Source organism: Sorex fumeus, unplaced genomic scaffold, assembly GCF_029834395.1.
Source record: "Sorex fumeus unplaced genomic scaffold, SorFum_2.1 ptg000047l, whole genome shotgun sequence".
Classification (NCBI taxonomy): domain Eukaryota; kingdom Metazoa; phylum Chordata; class Mammalia; order Eulipotyphla; family Soricidae; genus Sorex; species Sorex fumeus.
Window position 1 is genome coordinate 27,079,176 of NW_026606104.1, and position 23,281 is coordinate 27,102,456.

General features: G+C 36.4%; 1 protein-coding gene across 1 annotated transcript in view; it reads right to left on the bottom strand.

Annotated features, from left to right (window-relative positions):
* Positions 1-2,108: 2,108 nt before the first annotated feature.
* Positions 2,109-23,281, bottom strand: part of LHX8 (LIM homeobox 8) — a 29,859-nt gene continuing 8,686 nt past the window's right edge. The window contains exons 6-9 of the mRNA XM_056123544.1: positions 22,461-22,564; positions 16,632-16,727; positions 7,543-7,726; positions 2,109-2,767 (exon numbers count right to left, since the gene is read on the bottom strand). Of these exons, the coding sequence (XP_055979519.1) occupies positions 2,691-2,767; positions 7,543-7,726; positions 16,632-16,727; positions 22,461-22,564 (461 nt within the window). The 3' untranslated portion in view covers positions 2,109-2,690. The remainder of the gene's footprint in view (positions 2,768-7,542; positions 7,727-16,631; positions 16,728-22,460; positions 22,565-23,281) is intronic.

Below are 23,281 nucleotides of genomic sequence, written 5' to 3' on the forward strand. Positions count from 1 at the left end.
TATGCTAGTACTGAATTCTTCAGTTTCTTTTCCTAATCCTAACTTTTAATCATTTAAAGTTAAAAATTAGGCCCCCTGACTTCTGCCAAGAGAAATGAAAACAGTCATGTTTTTATCACATGAAAATTTTTAGCACTTTCATGTCTATTTCATTTCATTGTTAACATCAAATAAATAAAAGTTTTATTCCTTGTGACAGCTTTGAACTTCTCTGTTATGGAAGTTGCACTTTAACTCTGATCACTTATGTTTGGAACAAAAAAAGGAAATGATTTGCTTTGTAAAATCTATACAGGTGGTAGTGAGCACAGAAGAAAGAGCATGAGTGAGAGTGGGGGGGAGAGAGGGAGAGGAAGAGAGAGGGAAGGAGGCAGAAAGGGAGAAAGAGAGAAAGAGAGATCAACCTAATACAATCAAAGCATCTCCTAAACTAAGCGATATTATATGATATCCAGCTGGGCAATGCTACATGCTGCTAACAGTGCAGTTTGGCTAGACTACAAGAACTTTCCCCAACATCTGGGAAAGGTAAAGCTGACTTACCACTTCGTGCCAGGGAGAGGTAGACAAAAACCCAGAGATTAGCATCAATCTCACAAGATTATATAGAGCAACTGTTAGCTACATTCTTTGTTTGGGGCCAAAAAGAGTAACTGGTGTGGCAGATTTAAACACTAAAAAAATTTTCACTCTTTTTGTCATAGAAAGTTTGTTACTTCTGGTTTAAGACATTAAGTCACTTAAATTCATGTGAGAGCTTTCTGGTTGCATTTATGATGACCAGAATTCAATTACAAATATTCCACTATTACTTCCAGCTCCCAGCCAGACGTGAATATACTGATTCAAACAAAGACTTGAGATTATTGAAATTTTAACTTATTACATTGAAAAAAAAAAGAAACCTGACTGGTAGATGAAAGATAATAAACAAGTACTGATGAAGTTCTTTAAATGCAGAAAAACAGGGAATGTGGCACTACATTTGTAATCCTCTGAAACTCATCTGCTACTATACTATATATATGTATATATTTATACACACACACATATATATTTATACAGTTGTATATTGTATATACTATACAAGTCCTGAGCTTTACATTTCTGCTCTCAGACCCTTGAGATCACAACCCTAGAAGGTGTTTACTTAGAAGAAAATGTATGAGAGCCACTGCTATAGAAACAGTACTCATCACCTCCAAATACCTTTCAATTTTGCTCTTGTTTTGAATAGAACATTTTATTTGCTATAACTTTTCTGCTTTTCTTTTTTCATTGAATCATCATGAAATAGTTACAAAGCTTTCATGATTGAATTTTAGTCAATGATGGAACACCCATCCCTCCACCAGTGTACATTTTCTACCACCAATGTCCCCAGTATCCCTCCCACCATCCTCACCCCACCACACCCCTGCCTCTATGGCAGGTACTTTCCTTCCTTCTCTCTCTACTGTGTGGCATTATGGTTTTCAGAACAGACACTGAAAGGTCATCATGTTTGGTCTTGTGTCTACTTTCAGCACACATCTCCCATCCCAAACTACCCCTCCATTGACTTAGTTGTCCCTTCTCTGTCCCAGCTGCCTTCTCCCCTAGCTCATGAAGCAGGCTTCTAACAGTGGACCAGTCATCCTGGATCGTGTCTCTACTTTTCTTAGGTATCAGTCTCATAGTATGTTTATTTTATATTCCACAAATGAATGCAGTCATTCTGACTGTCTCTTTCAACTCGAAATGCCTTTATGTCTTTTTTACCCCTGAAGAAATATATTCATATGATCCATATTTCAGCTTGTGTTTGGAGTTTTTCAAAGGATTTTGAAAAGCCTACCTTTGCTTTCAAACTGGCTTTCTCAGCAAATCAAGAGATTTTTGCAAATTAGATATGTTTATGAGTTCCTTGTTTAATAAGTGCAATTGCAATTATCTACACATTTCTTATTTACAGGAATCACATCACAGCTCAAAACAAAATGACCAAGTCAAGAGTCGCTATATTTTTAAAGAGAGTAAAATGCTACTAAAATCATACAAAAATGACAAAGTGAAATTTTCACAAGAATGGAAAATATTTAATAAACTTAGAATGATGGACTTATTAAACTATAGTGTTATTTACAACCAGAATTCATCAACCATAAACACAATAATGTGTTTGCATGGCATGCTAAAACAGAAGCTTTATTCAATTCATCCGGAAAACATTGGCAAAATAAATTTCAGTTGCAAATTCACAGGTACAAGCTTCAAAGTATAAAGTTGTATATAACAAAAAATAAAAGTAATATTTGTAACAATAACTTACAGATACAAACTAATGATAAACTACAATTTCACAAAAGATTGTAAACATTTTGCACACTTGTCAGTCCTTTCTTTTAGGCAAAGTGCTCTTTTGATGACAAATAAATTAACAGATACATACTAGAGTGAACTATCTCCAGACAATACAAAAAAGTTCTGATTTGTTTCCTTCTTGTAAACATAAATTTTACCAAAAAATGAAGAATCAATAAAAGTGTCTTGCAGGCCAACTATAGATACATACCTGGGCAGCAAAGTGATGTTGGAAATGCTTTGGGTGTTAAATAAAAAAATTAACATTAATATCTTTTCAATGGTATTTTATACACAATAAATGACATGTTTATATCCTTAATCATTTCTATCCCTGAAAAAAGGAATTAGGTATGACTTATTGGCAGTTGTGTCATTGAATGGGGTAACAGGGGCTGGAGTCCAAGAGTAGTTGGTGAATGAGCTACAAAATAGAAAGAAATTTTTGGATCAGTTTTCTAGGGTGAATAAAACTGATTAAAAAAAATCAAGAACAAACCAAGACAATGTGTTTTATTACTCACTGTAACTGAGGGCACCAAGCTAAACTCATTCCATGGACCTCAGCTGGAGCATTAACTTAGCATAATGGACACAGCGTTAAACAAAGATCCAGAAACAGTTTATACCCAAATCTTTATTTGGGGCTACAAACTTTTGCCACTTTAATGTCCTCCATCCATACCCCATTCACTGCACTTTACCCTCAATCTCAGAAAGACACATTAACTTTGCATTGCCGGCACTCAGATGAAGGTGACTACATAGTACTCTCCCTAATTTTTTATTTATTAATGCTTACCTGCATTTTCCCTAACATACATTTGAGAAAAATTGACTCAGGCAACACCACAGTAACTCATGTGAAAATTTTGATGACTGTAAGTGGTAAAGGTAAGGTAAAGGCCCTCCCGTTGATCGTCGATTTGCTCGAGCGGGCCCAGTAACGTCTCCATTGGAGACTTTGTTGTTACTGTGTCTGGCATATCGAATACTCTCGGTAGCTTGCCGGGCTCTCCGAGAGGGGCGGAGGAATCGAACTCGGGTCGGCCATGTTGGCCGCTTGTAAGGCAAACGCCCTACCGCTGTGCTATGGTACAATAATATATGCTGATTTCTCATTTAATAAAAGAATGAAATTTCCACTTTCAGTAAGGTTATATTGCTTCAAACCAAGGTCCCCTCTTAGCTACTAGATGGACAAAAATTTAAAAAATATAATTGAAGACATCTGGAATATACCAAAACTGCAATAACTTTAAAAAGTCGAGTCCCCAGAGAGGAGGGAAGTATGATGAGGATACTTACCCCACCAAGCAAGGCCAGTAATAATTTTTAAAAGAAGAGAAATTTAAAATAAAAGTTTTTAAATGGCTGTCAGGTTAAGCAGAATCTTCAAGAGTCAGATTTGGGTTAGTAGAAAATAAAAATTCAAGAACAGGGACCAATGGAAAAGTTCTACTAAAATTAACTACAAACAAAACTAAACATATGCTTTCAGGAGGCTTGCAAAGGGCTAAATCTGAGTAATGATTCAGAAATACAGAAATCCCTAGCTTTGAGAAATGAGGACTGACAGGATTAAGTCTATTTTATCCATAGTCTCACTCCCTGCCAGAGGCAAAAACTAAATCCTCTCATTTTTGTTGGTAGATGGAAGATGTCATTCAGATCCTCAAGTTCTAGTTTCTTTGTTTGCTTTTGGGGCTTTGGAAAGTCACACTTAGTGATGCTCAAATTTACTCCTGGCTATGCACTCAGGGATCACTCCTGGCAGGGCTCAGGGGACCATATGGATGTTTCAGAATGAACCCTGATTACCCATGTGCAAGGCAAGTGTCTTAACCACTGTACTTCTTTCTGACCCCCTCAAGTTCTAGGTTCTTATGCCCAGTATACCTAAAACATGAGAAAAAACAAGGCAAATAAGAAGACATGATTTGGCTGTAAAACAAAGAGAAAAAAGAAAGCAGAACCATAAAACACCCACATATTAGAGTCATTAGAACTTTAGTATAAGTATGATCTAAGTAAGAATAATCAAGAGATAAAGTGACAAACAGGTGAGTACCAGATAGAAGTGGCAGCTATGTAAAAGAAATGAAAATCGAAAAATGAATTCTGAAATTGAAGGTACAATGACAGATATTAAAAATAACTGATATTAACTGATGCATTTAAAAAGATATTAGATATTGGAGAAATAGTGAACTGTAAGATAAGTCAGAAAAAATATATAGATTGAAGCATGGAGCTTCAGAAACTAGAAATATAAAAGATTTTCATTTGGGAAGCAACAATCGTTGAAAGATAAATGCTGAGCAGGAGTGATTCTTAGGTTGCAGGGCCAGGAATAACCCCTGAGCACCAAAGGTTGTGGATCAACTTCCAACTCCACAACCTGCCCCCCCATCCCACCCCAACACCCTTTAAATAGAACACTAGACACAAAGTGAAAAAGCTGGGGGGAAACAACATTCACTTTCAAAGTAGCAAAAATCAGACTCACTGCTGACTTCAACAAACAGGATCAAGTTAATTTTACATATTCTAAACAATAGAAAGAGTGGGAGTCAGAAGACAATGTTTTAAGATATTTACAGTGCTGAAAGAAAATAACCACCAACCCAGATTTTGATACAGAGGAAAGAACATTTACAACCAAATTAAAAACAAATACTTATGACTACACCTATGTATTTGTGGGCCTACCTATGTGGGCCCCCAGGATATTTCAAGGGCCACAGATGAAAATTGACTAAATGGGTACCCATTGCAACAGAGTAGGGGGGACAAGTGGTTGAACAGAAAAGTCACAGGAAGGAAACAGTCAGAAGGGAGCCATCATTGGGAAAAGGCTGAGAAACACTGGTCTAAAGGAAACACTTGTCTGAAAGACAGTTTTAAGATGGCAACATGAACTGGAGAGATGGTCGCCTTGCATGACGCTGAGTAGGTTCAATTGCTGGCATCCCATGTGGGTCCCCTGAGCACCATCAGGAGTAATTCCTGAGTGTAGAGCCAGGAGTAATCCCTGAGCATTGACAGATGTGACCCCAAAACCAACATTTTTTTTTAAAAAAAGCAACACAGGTCTGGGCAGTAGCTAGGAGGGATGGAGTGCATGTTTTGTATGTGGAGGGCCCAGGTTCCATGCCTGGCACTGCATGGTCCCCTGAACAGTGTCTGGAATAGTTCCCCCCACACCAAAAAAAAAAAACAGGAAAAAACATAGTTATGCATTGACCTAATAGATTATATCAGGAGCATCTGCTTTCCCTTGTATGATGTGGAAATTGAGAAACTGATAAAAATTTGTGGAAATGCAAAGTATAGACAATATCAACTAGAAAAATAAGTACAAAAGCCTACAGAGTAAAAGGATTATAGACCTAGCATAATTCAAATAGTTAACAATATGAAGAGACAAACAAAATAAAGGATAAACCAGGAACACAAACTTGATTTATGACAAATATTATGCTGTAAAACATTTGGAAAATCAGTATTTTCATCCATACAACAACAAAAAAGCTTAATTTCCCTGACTCACACCACAACTCTAAAACACAATTTTAGATGGATTCTCAATCAAAATATCAAAGGCAAAGCTATATTAGTAGAAGATAAAAGAGGAAGGGCCAGAGCTATAGCAGATAGGGTATTTCCCTAGCCTGATGCCAACCCGGGTTTGATCCCCAGCATCCTATATGGTCTCCAGCCACTGCCAGGAATAATTCCTGAGTGGAGAGTCAGGAATAATTCCTGAGCATTGCTGGGTGTAAGCCAAACAGGCAAAAAAAGGGGGGCACGAATCTTCATTACTTTTATGTGATAAGGAATTAATCGTCATAATAAATTTTTTAAAACTAGTCACAAAATAATGACTTTCATGAAGAAAAAATGATAAAAAACACTAAAAATTGTAACTGTTCTCAACAAAACATACTCTGAAGACAAAAGAAAGAAGAACTCATTGAGAATAGGAGTTAGTGAGAATTAAAACAAGTCAAAGGAATAAAAACAAAAGTAGTGTAAAATATAAAAGTTGACAGATTAAAAGACAAAAGACATAAATAGGCTTTTCATCCAAAAAGGATGTGGTGCATGAGGGATCCTCCATTTAATCAGTCATAAAGGAAAAGCAAATTAAAATTAGCTAAACTCTCTGTTGCTTACTCTATAACATATCAAGGCGTGAACCTGAAATTTTGTACTGCTGGTCCAATAAGAAACTGGTTCAACCCTATTGAATACTGGCAGAATCAAGTAAAGTTGAGCATATTTGTAGCCTATGGCCCTAAGTTCAATTCCCAGGTACATACCAATATGAAGTGTAAACGAATGTGCACCAAAAAACATATACAATCAAGTACATAGCAGCATACTTTTTAAAAAATGGAAAATAATACAAATATCATTAAAATGAATAAATTATGGCATATGCTTACAGTGAAATTCTAGGTAATAACAAAATCCATGAAATTCTAGATAATAACAAAACCCAATTCTTCTAATACAGATGAATCTCATGAACAAAGTAATTTTAAAAGGTCATACAATAATAGATTATGTTTCAATTTATATAGAGCTTGAAAACTGGCAAAACTGAAAGTTGATTTTTAAAAGTCAAGGATAAGTTGCTTTGAAGGAAGATGATAATAATTGGGAAGGAACATAAGAGAGGTTCCTAGGGTGTTAATTATGGTCTGTTACTTTATATGCATAATATTTATGTGAATATGCTCTTTATTCACCAAGCTGCATATTATGTGTACACTGTTCTATATGTATGTTGTATTTCAATTAAAAGTCTTAATGAAACTGGATAAACCACAATCTAAAACTCTCAGTGCAAATACTTTCTCTGACCATACGAAAATAAATTATTTACATATTTATCAGTGAAAACCAAATTTTTTTCTAAGTGAAAATAAAATACTAAAAACCATTATCAACAGCTGCATTTCTGCAGTAAAGTGGGTATTAAACCTGTCTTTTAAAAATATATTCACAGAAACAGGAATGTGTGGATACTTCTGCTCCTCACTGCACCCACCAAACCAGTATTTTTCTGCTTCTACTGTGTGGTCATATTTCAAAATATGAACCCTATTTATAAACTAACAAAAAACTAGGTTCTCTAGAAGTCAGTTACTCATTGCTTGGCAGATAGTGGTTAGGTGCTGGGATACCTACCATCCATATAACTATGCAGCGCAGTTAACATCGTCCCATCTTGGGGCACGTAGGCAGAATAAGCCATTTCTTCTAACATGGGTGGAGACAGCCTGGAAGGTGGGACCGCTGTGACTGGGGCAGAGGAGGAGTGATTAGGACTGACGTGTTTCTTGTGGCGTGCTCTACAATTTTGAAACCACACCTGAGGGATGAGATAAATACAGCAGCATCACATATCTGCTTCTGAGCACATTTATCAACTCAACTAAGGAATACAACCTCGGTTTCTCTACTATATAAATAAGTAACCATCTGAAGAAATTTTAGGAAGCTTCTTTTGATAGAAAAAAAATTTTGAGCAAATAATGGAATTTTTTGTTGTTGTTCATTTAATATCTAGTGATTTTCCTTGGAATCTATTCTATATTAAACAGGCATCTTCAAATAAGGAGAAGAAAAAGAGGTGGTGGAAAGGATTCAACAATTCTTGAAGTTTCCCTCCTTTTTATATTGGCATTTGGCACAAAAAAAAAGGGTGGAGGGGGGAGACTTTTAATCAAAACCTAAGGCGATAGCACAGCGGGTAGGGCATCTGCCTTGCACGCAGCCAACATGGCCGACCCGAGTTCGATTCCTCCGCCCCTCTCGGAGGGCCCGGCAAGCTACCGAGAGTATTCGATATGCCAGACACAGTAACAACAAAGTCTCCAATGGAGACGTTACTGGGCCCGCTCCAGCAAAGGAGAAAAAAACTACAAATTGTATTCTTATATGCCTGCTGGACTTACTTCAAACAAACAAAAGCAAACACTGTCCTCCCGTTGTTCACTGATTTGCTCGAGCGGGCCCAGTAACGTCTCCATTTTGAGACTTGTTGTTACTGTGTTTGGCATATTGAATACGTCATGGGTAGCTTGCCAGGCTTTGCCGCGCGGGCAAGATACTCTATGTAGCTTGCCGGGCTCTCTCTCTGAGAGGAGCGAAGGAATCGAACCCCGCTAGACCGGGTTGGCTGTGTGCAAGGCAAACGCCCTACTACTGTGCTAGTACACAGGCTGGACTTACATGAAACCACTTTTTTCTTTAATTGAATCACCATGAGATACAGCTTCAAAGCTTTCATGACTGAATTTCAGTCACACAATGATCGAACACCCATCCCTCCACCAGTGTATATTTTCTACCACCAATGTTCCCAGGATCCCTCCTGCCATGCCTACCTCAGCCCACCACTTGCCTACATGTCAGACAATTTTCTTCTTTCTCTCTCAAATTTTGGGTATTATGGCTTTCAATACAGATACTGAGATGCAGTCACATTTGGTCCTTTATCTACTTTCAACACACATCTCCCATATAGAGTAATCCCTCCAACCATCATTGACTTGGTAGCTTCTCTATCCCAATTGCCTTCTCCCCAAGCACGAGGCAGGCTTTCAAACTGTGGAGAAATCCTCCTGGCCCTTCTCTCTACTGTCCTTGGGTTTTAGTCTCATATTATGTTATTTTATATACCTCACTCATTTCACATGATACTCTCCATGTCCATCCACTTATAAGCAAATTTCATGATCTCATCCTTCTTAACAGCTGAAAAGTATTCCATTATGTAGATACACCATAATACCATAGTTTCTTTTGCCAGTGATCTGTTCTTGGGCACTTGGGTTCAAACCACTTTTCAGATAACCAAAAATCCCTACTGTGAATTTATAGCTTTTTACATACCACTTGATTCTGTTATTCAATCACATTTTAACCTGCTATGTTTTCTCTTTGCGAATGCAGAGGCTACTCTGTAAGATGTACATTAAGGTCAGATTTATAATAAGAATATTGGCAATATTTAAGTAGAATAAAATATAAACATACCCAAATGAATGAGTTCACAGGATGGAAAGCGCTAACTACACCCTGCTGTCCACTGTCAGAAAAAGTAAAATTCAGGCTTTTACATTTAGGTTAGGGTAAGTAATGCTAGGATTGCCCTGAATTCTGTCATTGAAGTACCTGAAAACATAATATAACCCTATTAAAATTTTAATTTATTTTCACTCACTCCAAACAATTCTATCATGAACAGAAATGAGGTAATTTAAAAAAAACATTTAGAATATTAGAAAAAGAACACTGGGAATCAGGGCTGAAGGGAGAATAGATAGCTGACCTGGGTTTGATTACCAGCATCCCATAAGGTTCCCTAAGCACCTCCAGGAGTGATTCCTGAGCACAGAGCCAGGAGAAATTCCTGAGGACCACTTGTGGTAAACCCAAAACCAAAAACAAAGGAAGAAAATGAACATTTGGGACCAGGGGAGGCAGTCCAGGAGTGATAAGGAACAGACATCTTTGTGAAGGTCTAAAAAATAATCACTTGATGGACAAGGAAATCAGGACCAAATAACGTGGGACAGATTATTTTATGTATTATGGCTGCAGCCATTATTTTAAGTATTAATGATACATAAAAAGGAAAAGGTAAAAACATAAGGAAAAGAAAGGTAAGAAAAAGTTGAACTGACTTTGAAAACATGCTGTCACTAACTGGAACTCAAAAGCTGAGGGCTGGTAAAGTAAAAACTGACGGGGTAGTGCTAACCAGATAGTAAAAAATGGGTCTTAATTGTCTCAGGGACAATGTTAGGGATATATCAAAGAAAAAATAAAGTGAATGCCACAGCTTTCCCCCACAATTTTCTAAATTGTTCTACTCAGATATCTATCAAGACCACACCTGTAGATTTCCACCACAGTTCTGTCCACATGCTCCAGTCTCACCACTGTTACTCACCCAACTGAGGGACACTCACACATGAGAAAGCTGCAGCCCTCTGCCTTGCCTCCCAGTGACTACAGTGCCAAACCCCAGAGGGCTACATCTAACCTAATTCTCATACTAACGAGGTTCTGAGCTCCTACAAAATCTCATTAGCTTCAACAAATTATAGATCACACACTATTCAATTTCTTAATCCCATTTTTTGGAAGAAAGAAAAATATCTCAGACAGAATTTAGAAATAAACATGAAAATATGACAAATAGCAAAATAACTAATATCATTTCAAATAGATCCTTGAAAGGATTATCTTTAGGTAATGAAGCAGAGAAATATTTCTACACATAAGGTGTCATGTGAAAGAACATCAAAATATAGTTGAGAATTCCAGACATTAGAAAGTAACTTTGGGGCTAGAGCGATAGCACAGAGGGTAGGGCATTTGTCTTGCACACGGCTGACCCAGGTTAGATTCCCAGCATCCCATATGGTACCCCAAGCACCGCCAGGAGTAATTCCTGAGTGCAGAGCCAGGAATAACCCCTGTGCATTGCCGGGTGTGACCCCAAAAAACAAACAAACAAAAAAAGTAACTTTTACATGAATGGACATGGAGAGTATCATGCCAAGTGAAATGAATCAGAGAGAAAGGGACAGGCATAGAATGATCACACTCATTTGTGGGATTTAAAAAAAAAACAGCAAAAAACCCCCCCAACTTATCATGAGAATAATACCCAAAGACATAAACAGAAATAAGGGCTATGAGGACTGGGCCATGGTAGGAAGCTCACCACAATGTAAGGGTTAGGAGATAGAGGGCACTTAGGACAGAGAAGGGATTATGACAATGATTGTTGAAAATGATCCCTCTGGACAAGAGTACTGAAAGGAGATAACGTACTATGCATGATACTCTTTCGGTAACAGTATTGCAAATCTCAGTGCCTAAAAGGAAGAAAAAGGGAGAGAGAGAAAAAAAGGTCTGCCATTGAGGCAGGCTAGAGGGTGAGAGAGTTGGAGGGAAATTGGGGACATTGGTGGCAGGAAATATACACTGATGAAACAACTTTGTAACTGTGAGTCACAATTTAAAAAAAAAAACACCTTTTTGGAAAGTTACTTTTGACAGGATTATTGAGCTTCAGAATTTAAATCAAAGTCCTTTTGACTTTCCTTTTTTTTTTGATTCTTGGGTAACACCTGGCAATGCACAGGGGTTACTCCTGGCTCTACACTCAGGAATTACACTCCTGGAGAAGCTCGGGGAGGGGGGGTGGACCATATGACAAACAGCAAAATAACTAATAGCCCAAAGGCAGGCTTCAGGGTGGATGCTGGGATTCAAACCCGGGTTGGCCCAAGGCAAACGCCCAAATCCTTAAACCACTGTGCCATCACCCCTTGACTTTACTTTTGACTAGAAACTTCCTCCTTCTACTTTACAAACCTCTAACAGAAATTAAGCTTTCTTCTAAGGCACATATTTTAAGAATTTTTTTGAGTTCCAAATTGTAAACTATATAACCTGAAAACAGCCCAGATAGACATTTTGCAAATGTAAAGGCTAATGAAGAAAATAAATCTTTATAAAGTCAAAGAGTCAAAGACAAGCATTTAGTGTGTAGAAACTGAGCTTTCACATGACCCAGCAATACCACTTCTGGGAATATACCCCAGGGTCCTAAAAACACACAGCAGAAATGCCAACTGCACTTCCATGCTTATTGCAGCACCAGTCACAATAGCCAGAATCTGGAAATAATCCGAGTGCCTCAGAACAGAAGACTGGTTAAAGAAACTATGGTACACCTCCACATTGGAATATTAAGCAGCTGTTAGGAAGAATGAAATCGTGAAATTTGCTTATAAATGAATTGACATGGAGAGTATCATGCTGAGTGAAATGAATCAGAAATAGAGGGACAGACATTGAATGACTGCATTCATTTGTGGGATGTATAAAAACAATATGAGACTAATACTTAAGCACAGCAGAAATAAGGACCAGGAGGATTGGTCCACATTGGAAACCTGCTTGAAGTGTTTGGGACAAAGGCAGTTGCAATAGAGAAGGGACCACAATAACAAAGATAGTTGGAAATGATTACTCTGGATAAGAACTGTGTGCTGAAACTCAGTAAAGGAACAACCATGATAACCTCTCAGTATCTGTACTGCAAACCATAATGCCTCAAATAAGGAGAGGGGGGAGGAGAGAGGGAGGAAAGAGAGAAGAGAGAGGGAGGAGAGAGAGAGAGAGAGAGAGAGAGAGAAAGAAAGAGAGAGAGAGAGAGAGAGAGAGAGAGAGAGAAAGGCAGGATTCAGGGTGGGTGGGGGGAGGGTGCAGGAGGGAAACTGGGGTCATTGGTGGTGAGAAATGTACACTGGTGGAGGGATGGGATGTTGGAACACTGTATGACTGAAACCTGATCATGAACAGCTTTATAACTGTATCTCAAGGTTACTCAATAAAAAATAAATTAAAAAATTAAGTGTGTAAAAAGATAGTATTTTAATTATTGGTCAGTGCACAATAATGATTATAGAACTTAGATAATCACTTGGGAATAACGAAGTAATTCTTTTTCACATCTAACAAAAATTCAATTCCAAACACTGCAGCTTATATGTAAAGTTTAGGTGTAAATAAATGGAACTATAAGTGTTGAAAAAATAGTCTATATTAAGTCTAAGTGGAAAAACATAAAAGAGGTCAAAACTATCCAAAAAGTGGGGGACGTGAATATATTAAAAATATAAATACTCCAATAGAAAAGTGGTAAAACTCAGTTTTTAAATAATGAAATAAAGAAGCATGATAATAGAGAAATACACAAAATATTTTCTGGCTACCAAATTAGAAAGGATGTAAACAAGTGATAGTATTCAGTACTTTTGTGGAATTGAAATGACAGTATTCAGGGTTTTTGTAAACTTTCTTAAATAGTACCTAGTAGAATTAAGATGAACTTGCTAGAAGGCTATTTTTGCACTGTCAGTTAAGACTAAAAGGTATTATCTTTAATTCAACAATCCCACTGTTAGATTCTTATTCTCTGGAAATGATTAAATAAATGTACCAATGCATTGTTGTTACTGCTGTTTTTACAGTGAAAAAATTGAAATACAATAATTTAAAAAGTCATATTCACTATATGGAGCATTCAAAATTAAATAAACCTTAATGGTAATTAGTTACAGAATTTTATTGGGGAAAATGACACTATTTGAGCATGTTTATATCTGACTGCACAGTGTGAAAAGTGAATCACTCAACTTAATTTTTAATATTAATATGATTATCTTCTCTGTTCGTGTCTTACCAAGCAAACTTAAGCTAGCAAACGTGGGACCATTCCATAGACTGCTTCTTCCACTTAAACTTTGAGTAACCTAGTTTGCTTATTAGAATCCATGTACAGCAATCAAAACTATTTAACTTTTTTTTAAAAAAACCCAGAAGAACCCAATACCAGATATAGACTGGTAAAACAGGGTAATAATTATCACCTAATTAAAAAACATAATAATTCAAAAATACTATGATGGGCTATATATTTAAATTTTTAAAACATGCATATTTACCAATAATATAATTGCTTTCTAGTACTCTTTAGAATTTTATTATTATATGTTTCTATTTGGGGGCCATACTTAGTGGTTCTCAGGGTTTACTCCTTGCTCTGCACTCAGGAATCACTCCTGGAACACTTAGGGTAACCACATAAGATGTCAGGAATGAAACCCGGGTCAGCTGTGTGCAAGGCAAAGGATAGTACCGGGTGGCCCCTCATTTTATCAAAAGTATTTCAGTTCAATCCTCCTATGTTAAAAGCCACCAGGATATGGTCTACAAGTTTTAGTGATTGGGATCAAGTTAACTTGTTGGAAATTCTGGTGATCTAACCACCTAGAAATAGTATGACAGATTTGTCTGGGATTCTTCTTCAAACAGAAAAAACTCCAGAACATCTTCCATTTTCCATTGCTTCTAACTTCAGAATGACCAAAGCTTAGATGATCATTTAGCTGTCACTGTCACTGATCACTGTCACTGATTGTATTGATTGTGAAATTAGAAGGAACCCTCAGTCCATTGAGTATGAACTATATCAATTAAGGAACGCTTACTTCCAAGTGGCCTATCCCATTTTTATAATCTTTCACAATGAGTTTTGAAAGCTCCTCCTCATGAGTGGAATACACTCTCCAGTGTTCACTTGAAAAGACTTTCTGCAAAGTAGCCTTTCACTAATATTTAAAGATACTTTTTATTTTATACAGTTCCTTTTCTTACTAAATCCTGATCTTCTCCTTAACAGATAAGCACAGTCTGATGTCTCTACTATTAGCACACAATTCCTAAATCTTTCCTAACTTATTAAGCCTCTCTTTAAAAGTAGGGCTATGCTTTTAAAATTGTTCCTTATCAGTTCTTTTTATTATGGTATGGGGCTGGAAGACACCCACTGGTGCTAAGGCCTTACTCCTGACTTCTTGTGCTGCTTGGGAACCTGAGTTGGCTTCATGCAGAGCAAGTGCTTTACATCCTGCACTATCTCTCTGGCCATAAGGTCTTTTTGAAGAAACTGGTTTAGAAAGATAATACAGGGGGTAAGGACTTTGCCTTGCCTGCAGTCAACCCTGGTTCAATCTAGGCACTGCACCGCGGGGAATAACCCATGAGTACACAGCATAGAATAGTACCCAAGTAATACTGTGTATGTACCAATGCTCCGCACACAAAATATGTGACTCTCTGTAATGAATGCAAAACCCTAGACATCTGGAAAGTACTAAAGTCATGGAACTTCCCTCTTCAGAGAGTCTCACCAAACTTTCCTCTCAGACAGTCTAAGACATTGTAGTCACCAAATCCTCTGGGAATCCACATCTTTGGAGAAGCTATAGCAACATCAAATATTTTATAAGTGTCTGTGTAGATTTTTTGTTAATATGAATTACTTTAGACTTAATAAGAACTAGATGAAGAATAAACAGGAACTACCCAATATGAGAAATAAAAGATATGTATAATATTGGCCTTTGTCTTTCCCTCCACCAAATTTCATCTTGCTGGTTATATTTACATAAATTTACCTTGAATAATATTCACAATAATTTGCATTTCTACTCTCTTTCAGTAAGACCTGTACCCAATAAAAGTTGGCCAGTGTTTCTTTGGCTTTCATATTGCTTTTACTACACCAGATATATTCCTTAATACTGACGTTTACTCTGTTTAAAGAACATCTTTTACTCTGATATTTTATTGTAGTCCAGTCTTCACTTTTTACTGTCTATAATCTCTTCCTAAAGAATTCATCTCAATTCATAATCTTGGTGCTCTTTGCTTAAATCTTGTTTATCTTTTCAAATGCCTATTTAAGTGCCTGTTTTCCCCATCATTATGTGATTATCAAAGTCAAACAAAAACTATCTTCCCCTCCCCCATCAACAAAACCAGTTTTCTTTTAACCTTAATATTCCTATCAATGGGCATCATTCCCATGGATACTCTGACCTCAAATTTGACTTTTCTATGACTGCTCTCTGCTTCCCCATTATAATATCTAGATTCTTTCTTGTCTGCCACGTCAGCAACTGCCATTGGGGTATAGTCAATTAAATGCTTCTCAAATGAATTCTAGACCACTGCCTCCAATTAAATCTCTGTTCATAAAATATAATTGTGCTATGCAATTCTAACTAATAAGATCTAGCTTTCCCCAGTTCTAATTTTTCTATGTGCTGTCACAATCCTTTCTAGAATCACGTGTCATGGTTTTCTCCTAATCAGAAGAGAATACTATATACCTCTTTAAGTTAAACTCCAACAACTGTCCCTCACAATTTTTAAATTTCAATAGATTTTCCATAATGTGTTCCTTCTCTTGCTAAGTTAATATCAGCTACTAAACCTGTATCTTTAACAATAGTTATCAACATCCCCTACACACACACACACACACACACACACACACACACACACACACACCACGAAAACCATCTCATGAAAAAGTAGCAAAACATAGCCTCATAATCAAATTTTGCTTGGAGCTGAAGTTTTTTTTTCTGAGCTTGAAAATCTTAGGGGTGCTGTGAAAACCAAATGAAATAACATGTACAGTGACTGGACAAATGGTAATGCAGGCCAAATTATCAAATTACCAAGTTTTAAACAACTGATTTAAAAATATAAAAATACCTATAGTCTAAAGCTAATGATATGACCTTTTTTTTCCAAAAAAAGACACATTCATAAGAGACCATAAGAGACCATAATATAACCTTTAGTATCACTTGGCTGACCTTTAAAATACTAACCTGTATCACACGTCTGCTCAAGCCTGTTCTTTCTGCCAGTTTCTGAAGGGTCTGTGCATCAGGGTTATTATCCTGAGCAAACTGTGCTTGCATAACCTGATTTTTAAAAGAAATATAGGAAGTAAATAGCAAAATATAGGAATTTCAGTCTTCTGTGTTTTGATAGTGGGAAATATACGTTAAAAAAGAACCATTTGTGATTTTATTACTTAAAATGATATGGGAAAATGTATAAAAGAATGAAAATGCTGTAAAATTACATACAAATTGCTATGCTGATTTTTAAAATGACCTATTTCACATTATTACTTTTCTCTCAAATGTGCTATTAAAAATAATCTTATTTCCCCCTTCATTCTTAACCCAGAAATTGAAAGCTTAAATGGTTTATGTCTTATTTACTATTTTCCACTTTGATTTAAAAGATTGCTAGTTTTTTTAAAAAAAAATTAATCACCTTTAACTCCAACCTCTATTGAGATAAAAAGGCTCAGTATCCCTACTACAATTTTCATCAGTGTGCAAATAGTACAGAGCAAATGATGGATTCATTTAATTATGTCTCTGTCACTGCTTAAGTACTTTCTCTATGCAAAGGAATATCTGAGACCACAAAAGACACACATCAATTCACTGAATAAGAATTTCTTGACATCAAAACATTATTTATTGAAAAAGTTCCCATATCATTTTGATGGAAACCTTTGAATTTTAAGCACTGTACTAAATACTAGAAGATATTGAGGCATGAAAAGAATGTTCCTGGAGCTGGAGGAAACTTCAGTGGGAAAGGAGCTTGCCTTATACACAGTCAACCCAGGTTCAATCCCCAGCACTATACATGGCCTCCCCAAGCCCTGCCAGGAGTGATCCAGAGTCAGGAGTTAGCCCTGAGTACAGCCAGGTATGGCCCAGAACAAAACAAACTAAAAAATTAAAAGGAAAATATTTTTCCTGAACTCAACTTCTTGGAATAAAAATATAGATATATCAATAACTGCCTATAATGGAAGATAAGAGGAAAGGTGTGGAGAGGGCTTGGGTAGGAAGTAGCACTGTAGCACTGTCCTCACAACATGGGTAGCTTGCCAAGCTTTGCCATGTGGGCAAGATACTCTCGGTAGCTTGCCAGACTCTTCGAGAGGGGCAGAGGAATCAAACCCGGGTCTGCTGAGTGCAAGGAAAACACCCTACCCACTGGGCTATTGCTCCAACCCCTGGTAGGAAGTAGCAAGATAAAAAATAGGTCAGTCCAAGTCTTCTGTTTTTTTTTCAGAAGCAGGACTCAAGCTGGAAACTTCCATTTTTTAAGTATTTTTAATTGAGTAGTTAGAGAATATATATTATAAACAATTAGAGGGAGAAGTATGGCATCTGGCATGATTGCTATGCATGCCTGCATAGGACTGGGATAGGAGATGGAGAAAACAATCCACTGAAAAGACTTAAGCACCAGTGCCTGCCACAAAACTTCTAATGGGCAAAATTAAAAGCATTCTCCATTGTACTTCTCTTATAATACTATTTTCAATCACTGCATCTGTCACAGTGTAGCTAAATAATTTGCTTACAAGTCTAGTCCTCTGTAGCCAAAAGTGAGCTCCTTAAGGGTAAAGGGAATATCTTATTCTTTAAATTCAGGAGTTAAAAGTAGAGAAAATTTATGCCTTTAAAAATTTGACAGGGGCAGGAAAAAATAGTTCATAGAACTAGTGTGCAGATTTGTTTGTGGGAGGTCAGATTCGATTGCTGGTACTACATAGTTATCTGGGCACAGGCAACAGTGAGCCCAGAGCAATGTGCTAGTAGATTTTGAGAACCACCAGGTATAATCCAAAACACAAAAACATTCTAATGATATAAGGAAAACCCAAAGATAATGTGGAGAAAAAGACCAGTGTTATCCCAGGAAAACAAAGCTTTTAAATAATTTTTTAATTAAATTCTGTTTAGAATAACTGAGAATCACTCCAAATATTTCTGGATATATACCAAATTACATTGCCCACTGGCTCCCTGAAAAAAACAGCCAAATACTTTTACTTTTAAAGTGGGCAGTTTGGAATATAATACAGGAGTTAAGTCTCATGTCTTGCAATTGAGTCACCCCTGTTAAAGCCCTGCCACCACATATGGTTCCTTAATCACTTTCAGCAGGGACGCCTGAGTACAGGGCCAGGAAAAATACTAAAAATAAATAAGTGGGACCAGTGAGACAGTACAGGGGTTAAGGGATTTTGCCTAGCATGTGACGACCCTGGTTTCATCTCTGGTAAAACTTGATCCCCAGAGCCTCAGGGTGTTGCACTAGAGGCTCTCTAACATTGACCCAGTAATCTCACTAATCTCCAACACTGCAATGCTCAAGCAGCACCACATTTCCAGGTATGCACATTAAAACAGCAGCCTGGTTGTCAAGAATCATAGGAGGAAGCTCTGATTTTCGCCACCACCACTTCGGAACCCACCCCATGAAAAAAAATATATATGTATATTAGAGAGAGAGAGAGAGAGAGAGAGAGAGAGAGAGAGAGAGAGTAGACCGGAGAGACTGTACAGCAAATAGGGCATTTGTCTTGCATGCAGTCGACTCTGGCTTAATCCCTAACACCCATATTGTCCCCTAAATCTGCCTGAGCACAAGTGTAGCCCAAAAACAAAACAAAAAACATTTTTAAACAACAGAATCTGCCTAAAAGCCCATTCAGTTCCCTTCATTCTGGTTTCCATTTCCAAATGTGTTAATGTCTTCTTGTGCAAATAGTGCTATTTGTATATAAAATTGAGCATGTAACAGACCAAAGAGAAAAAAGAATAAGCAAATTAAGTGTGTCCTTGTTGTTTAATTTTTCAAGAAGAAAGGCAGTTTTCAGGTCATCATTGATAACTTATCAAACAAAAACAGAATGCTTTTAATACATTTTAAATTAAAAATTTAATAACAGAATCAAATTATACTAAATAAAATAATTTATTAAAGAACAAGGCAAAAGTAAATGAACATTGATGGTTTAGAAATGGAATACTTTAAGGAAAACTAAGATGTGCTTATCTGTGTTTAGTCTGAAAAATAACCCTCTAAATTTCTATTTAGTACTATTTTTCTCCAGTTACTAATGATGTCAAAACCCATCATACTCCTTCTGAAATGTTCTCATATGAACAAAGAATAATCTTTTTGTAGACATATCATTTAAGACCAGGAAGTCTACGAGAAGCGTCAAGAAACTTCAGAGTAGCAGATGACCATCTCCATCACAAAATTTAATAAAGTAGGTGCTAGCCTTGGCATGTTTAATATCAACAGTCATTAAAATCGTGCTTCTAATTTTTAAAAGTACTATTGTTAGGTGCTTTTTAAATATGATTTCCTCAAAATGGAACAGTATCTGAAATATTTTTGCCAATAGAAAAATAGTATTTCATTTTTATTTTACGAATCATGAGCAGTTTTTTACCAATGTTTTTCTAAAGAATTTCAGGGAAAAAATTTTAATAAAGAGGAATCCAAGAAGTATCTGGTTCATCTCTCCCATTTCAGTTCTCCATTCACCAAAATAGATACTTTATTAACAGTCTTAACTTACTTTACTAATCATTTACTAATCAATCATAATATGTTATTATTTTTGTTGAATTCAAATACTACTTGACTATGCTCAGGTTTTTTTGTAAGGAAAATTGAGAAGGGGTACACTGTCTTATTTATTAGAGATTTTGGTAAAAATGATTTAAGTTTTTAAAAATCTACTGTGAAAAATATCTATAGCTCTTTGTATAAGGTTCCTAAATGATAAAGAACCACTTGAGGACAAGGATTGTCTGTCATTTATTTCAGTAATGCACAGAAGACAGGTGTTGACAAAATAAGAATGTAATTTGAGAGTATTTCAATTTCAAGTTCTAAAAATTGTGATACACGTTTAAAACATGATTTTGATCAAGTTTTGTTATAATAATACAAGGCTTAAAAAGTTTATGCATATACACAATTTGAAACTATAAGGCAATCTGCAAAGTAATCCTGGATTCTCTTGTACTTGTTACTGGTGCCATTAAGTAGAATTTTAATAAGGCACAGTTTCATTCATGTGAAATGCCATGCAAAATGAAAGGATTATAGAGGTTTGAGAAACAGGGTCCAAATTCCTCCTATGCCATTTCCTATTGGCGTAAGAGTTAAAATAGGGCTGGAGCACAGTGGGTAAGGCACTTCTGGGAGACTCAGGATCAATCTCTGGCACCCCATATGGTCCCCCATGAACCACCAGGAGTGATCCCTGACCATAGAGCCAGGAATAAGGCCTGAGCACTGCTGGGTATGGATCAAAACAAACACACAAACAAAGTTAAGGAGATAAATAAAACATCTTACATGGAGCTCGGCACACAAAGACCCTAATCAAATAGAAAATTCTGTTATTTTCCTACATGAGATTACATATGTTCCTAAACTGATTCAAATTTTCACAACTGTAATTTTGATAATAAATTGTATTGCAAATTACCAGCTTTGTAACTGAAAGTATATTCAACAATTAATGAAAAAACTATTTAAATATATATATATATATTAAAATTTCAGTTTTAACTCAGTCAGTTTTTAGCTATCATGTATTTTGTTACTGTTTTCCCATAGTTAGTCATATATCCTGGGTTTTTTGTGATCTTCATTACAGCCCAATGGGGCATCCAGGAAAAGGCAGATTAATGTAGAAACATTTTTTGAATATTTTTTATATATTGATTACGACAAGTCTAGACATAAATTAATAAAACCAAAACACTCATTTATAAATGTTTTATAATGGATCTAGATTTTAATGCTACATGATTCTCTTATAATTAAGTTGGAATATTCATGAAAATATCAAGATTTACTGATTACTATCAAAATTCTCTTGAAACATTTTTATTATACTTATCTTTAACAATGGCAAATCTTACAAAATGTTTTTTCAAAAAAAAACTTTTGTTCATTTGTTAATATTGCAAAAAAATGCTTTTTAAAAAATATGAATTTAGATACTTTGAGTAAAGCATCCTAGAGTATGTGACAGGTAAATGCTCAAAATACTCTACCTCAGCATGAAACAAATACCTTTCCCGGTACATTGTTTTCGAAAACACACCTTATCCAAAAAAAAAAAAAGTCAAAGAATTATCTACTTAACAATAAAGCAAAAGCAGTTACTTTCCTCACAATTTGCATAAATTAAACTTTTAACAGCTATACTGAGGGCAACTAAGCCAAAAAATTACCCCTCCATTTCCAGGGGAAAGAATCAACCTTCAAATTCTTCATCTATACCCTCCCTCCCTGCTAAAAATAAGAAAGGGTCTTCTTGATTGAAGACCACCAGTAGATTGTTATTTATGTCAAGGCACATTCAATTCTTCTCTACTCAGGGAACAAACAATCTTGTCCATTAAAAGTCTCTGTGTGGTTTGTTAAAAAGATGAACACATTAGTTTTTCATCAGACAACCTCCAATATGTCTTTCTGTTAAGAATATCAAAATATTTTGTCTCTAATCACATTTACAGGTAGTCATGTAAATGTCTAGGCCCAACAGATTTTATCAGAAGGTTGGACAGATGAATGGTTTGTTTCCACCAAAAGACCATGCTTGAAAGACTACTTACCATGTCAGAACTTTGGAAATATTGATAAACATTTTAGTGCACTAAATGTTTTCATACATTCAAGTTATTTTTCACAAAAATACAGGTTAACCTTTTTGAAAACATAAAAGCACTTTAAGACAGCATGGAGACTGTTTTTGGTAGGGAATGACTTCAAAAATCATAAATTCTTGTCATGTCTACCTGGAGTTGATCAGCTGTAAAGCTAGTCCGAGCTCTTTTTGCTGGCTTTGGGTGATTAACATCTTGCTCTGTAAGGAGGGCACCTTCAACACTAATTCCATTACCTGCATTTGAAAAAAAAAAAAAAGCAAAACATCCACCATACATGTTGGTACTTCAATAGGTCCACTGGACATTCAGTAGTAAGTTTCTTGCATCTCCTGGCTTGGTGTATAACTGTATATATTTCTAGATTACACTAAATCCTTTATTTTAGTTGCAAAACACTAAAACTCAATGTGGAAATAATGCTCCATTTGTTGGCTTGCATACTTAGTCAAAAGTGCAAAAATTCTGCAAGTGTCCATCTTACGTTCACCCATTAGAAAGGCAAGTGCAAAGAAACAATCAGAATTTGGGCCATAAAAGGTAAAGGTAAAGGCCCTCCCGTTGTTTGTCGATTTGCTTGAGCGGGCCCAGTAACGTCTCCATTGGAGACTTTGTTGTTACTGTGTTTGGCATATCGAATATGTCACGGGGAGCTTGCCAGGCTCTGCCGTGCGGGCGAGATACTCTCGGTAGCTTTAGCTTGCCGGGCTCTCCAAGAGGGGCAGAGGAATCGAACTCGGGTCGGCCATGTTGGCTGCGTGCAAGGCAAACGCCCTACCGCTGTGCTATCGCACCAGCCATAAAAAAACAGAATTTTAAAGAGTGTCTGAGACTATAGCATACGAGTAATATAAATCCCAAGGTTTTCCCTGTAAACAGATGAAGATTATCACTGACAGCAAAGCACTTAATGAGTTTTAGCAAAATTGGACTGCACATAATACTGTATTAAA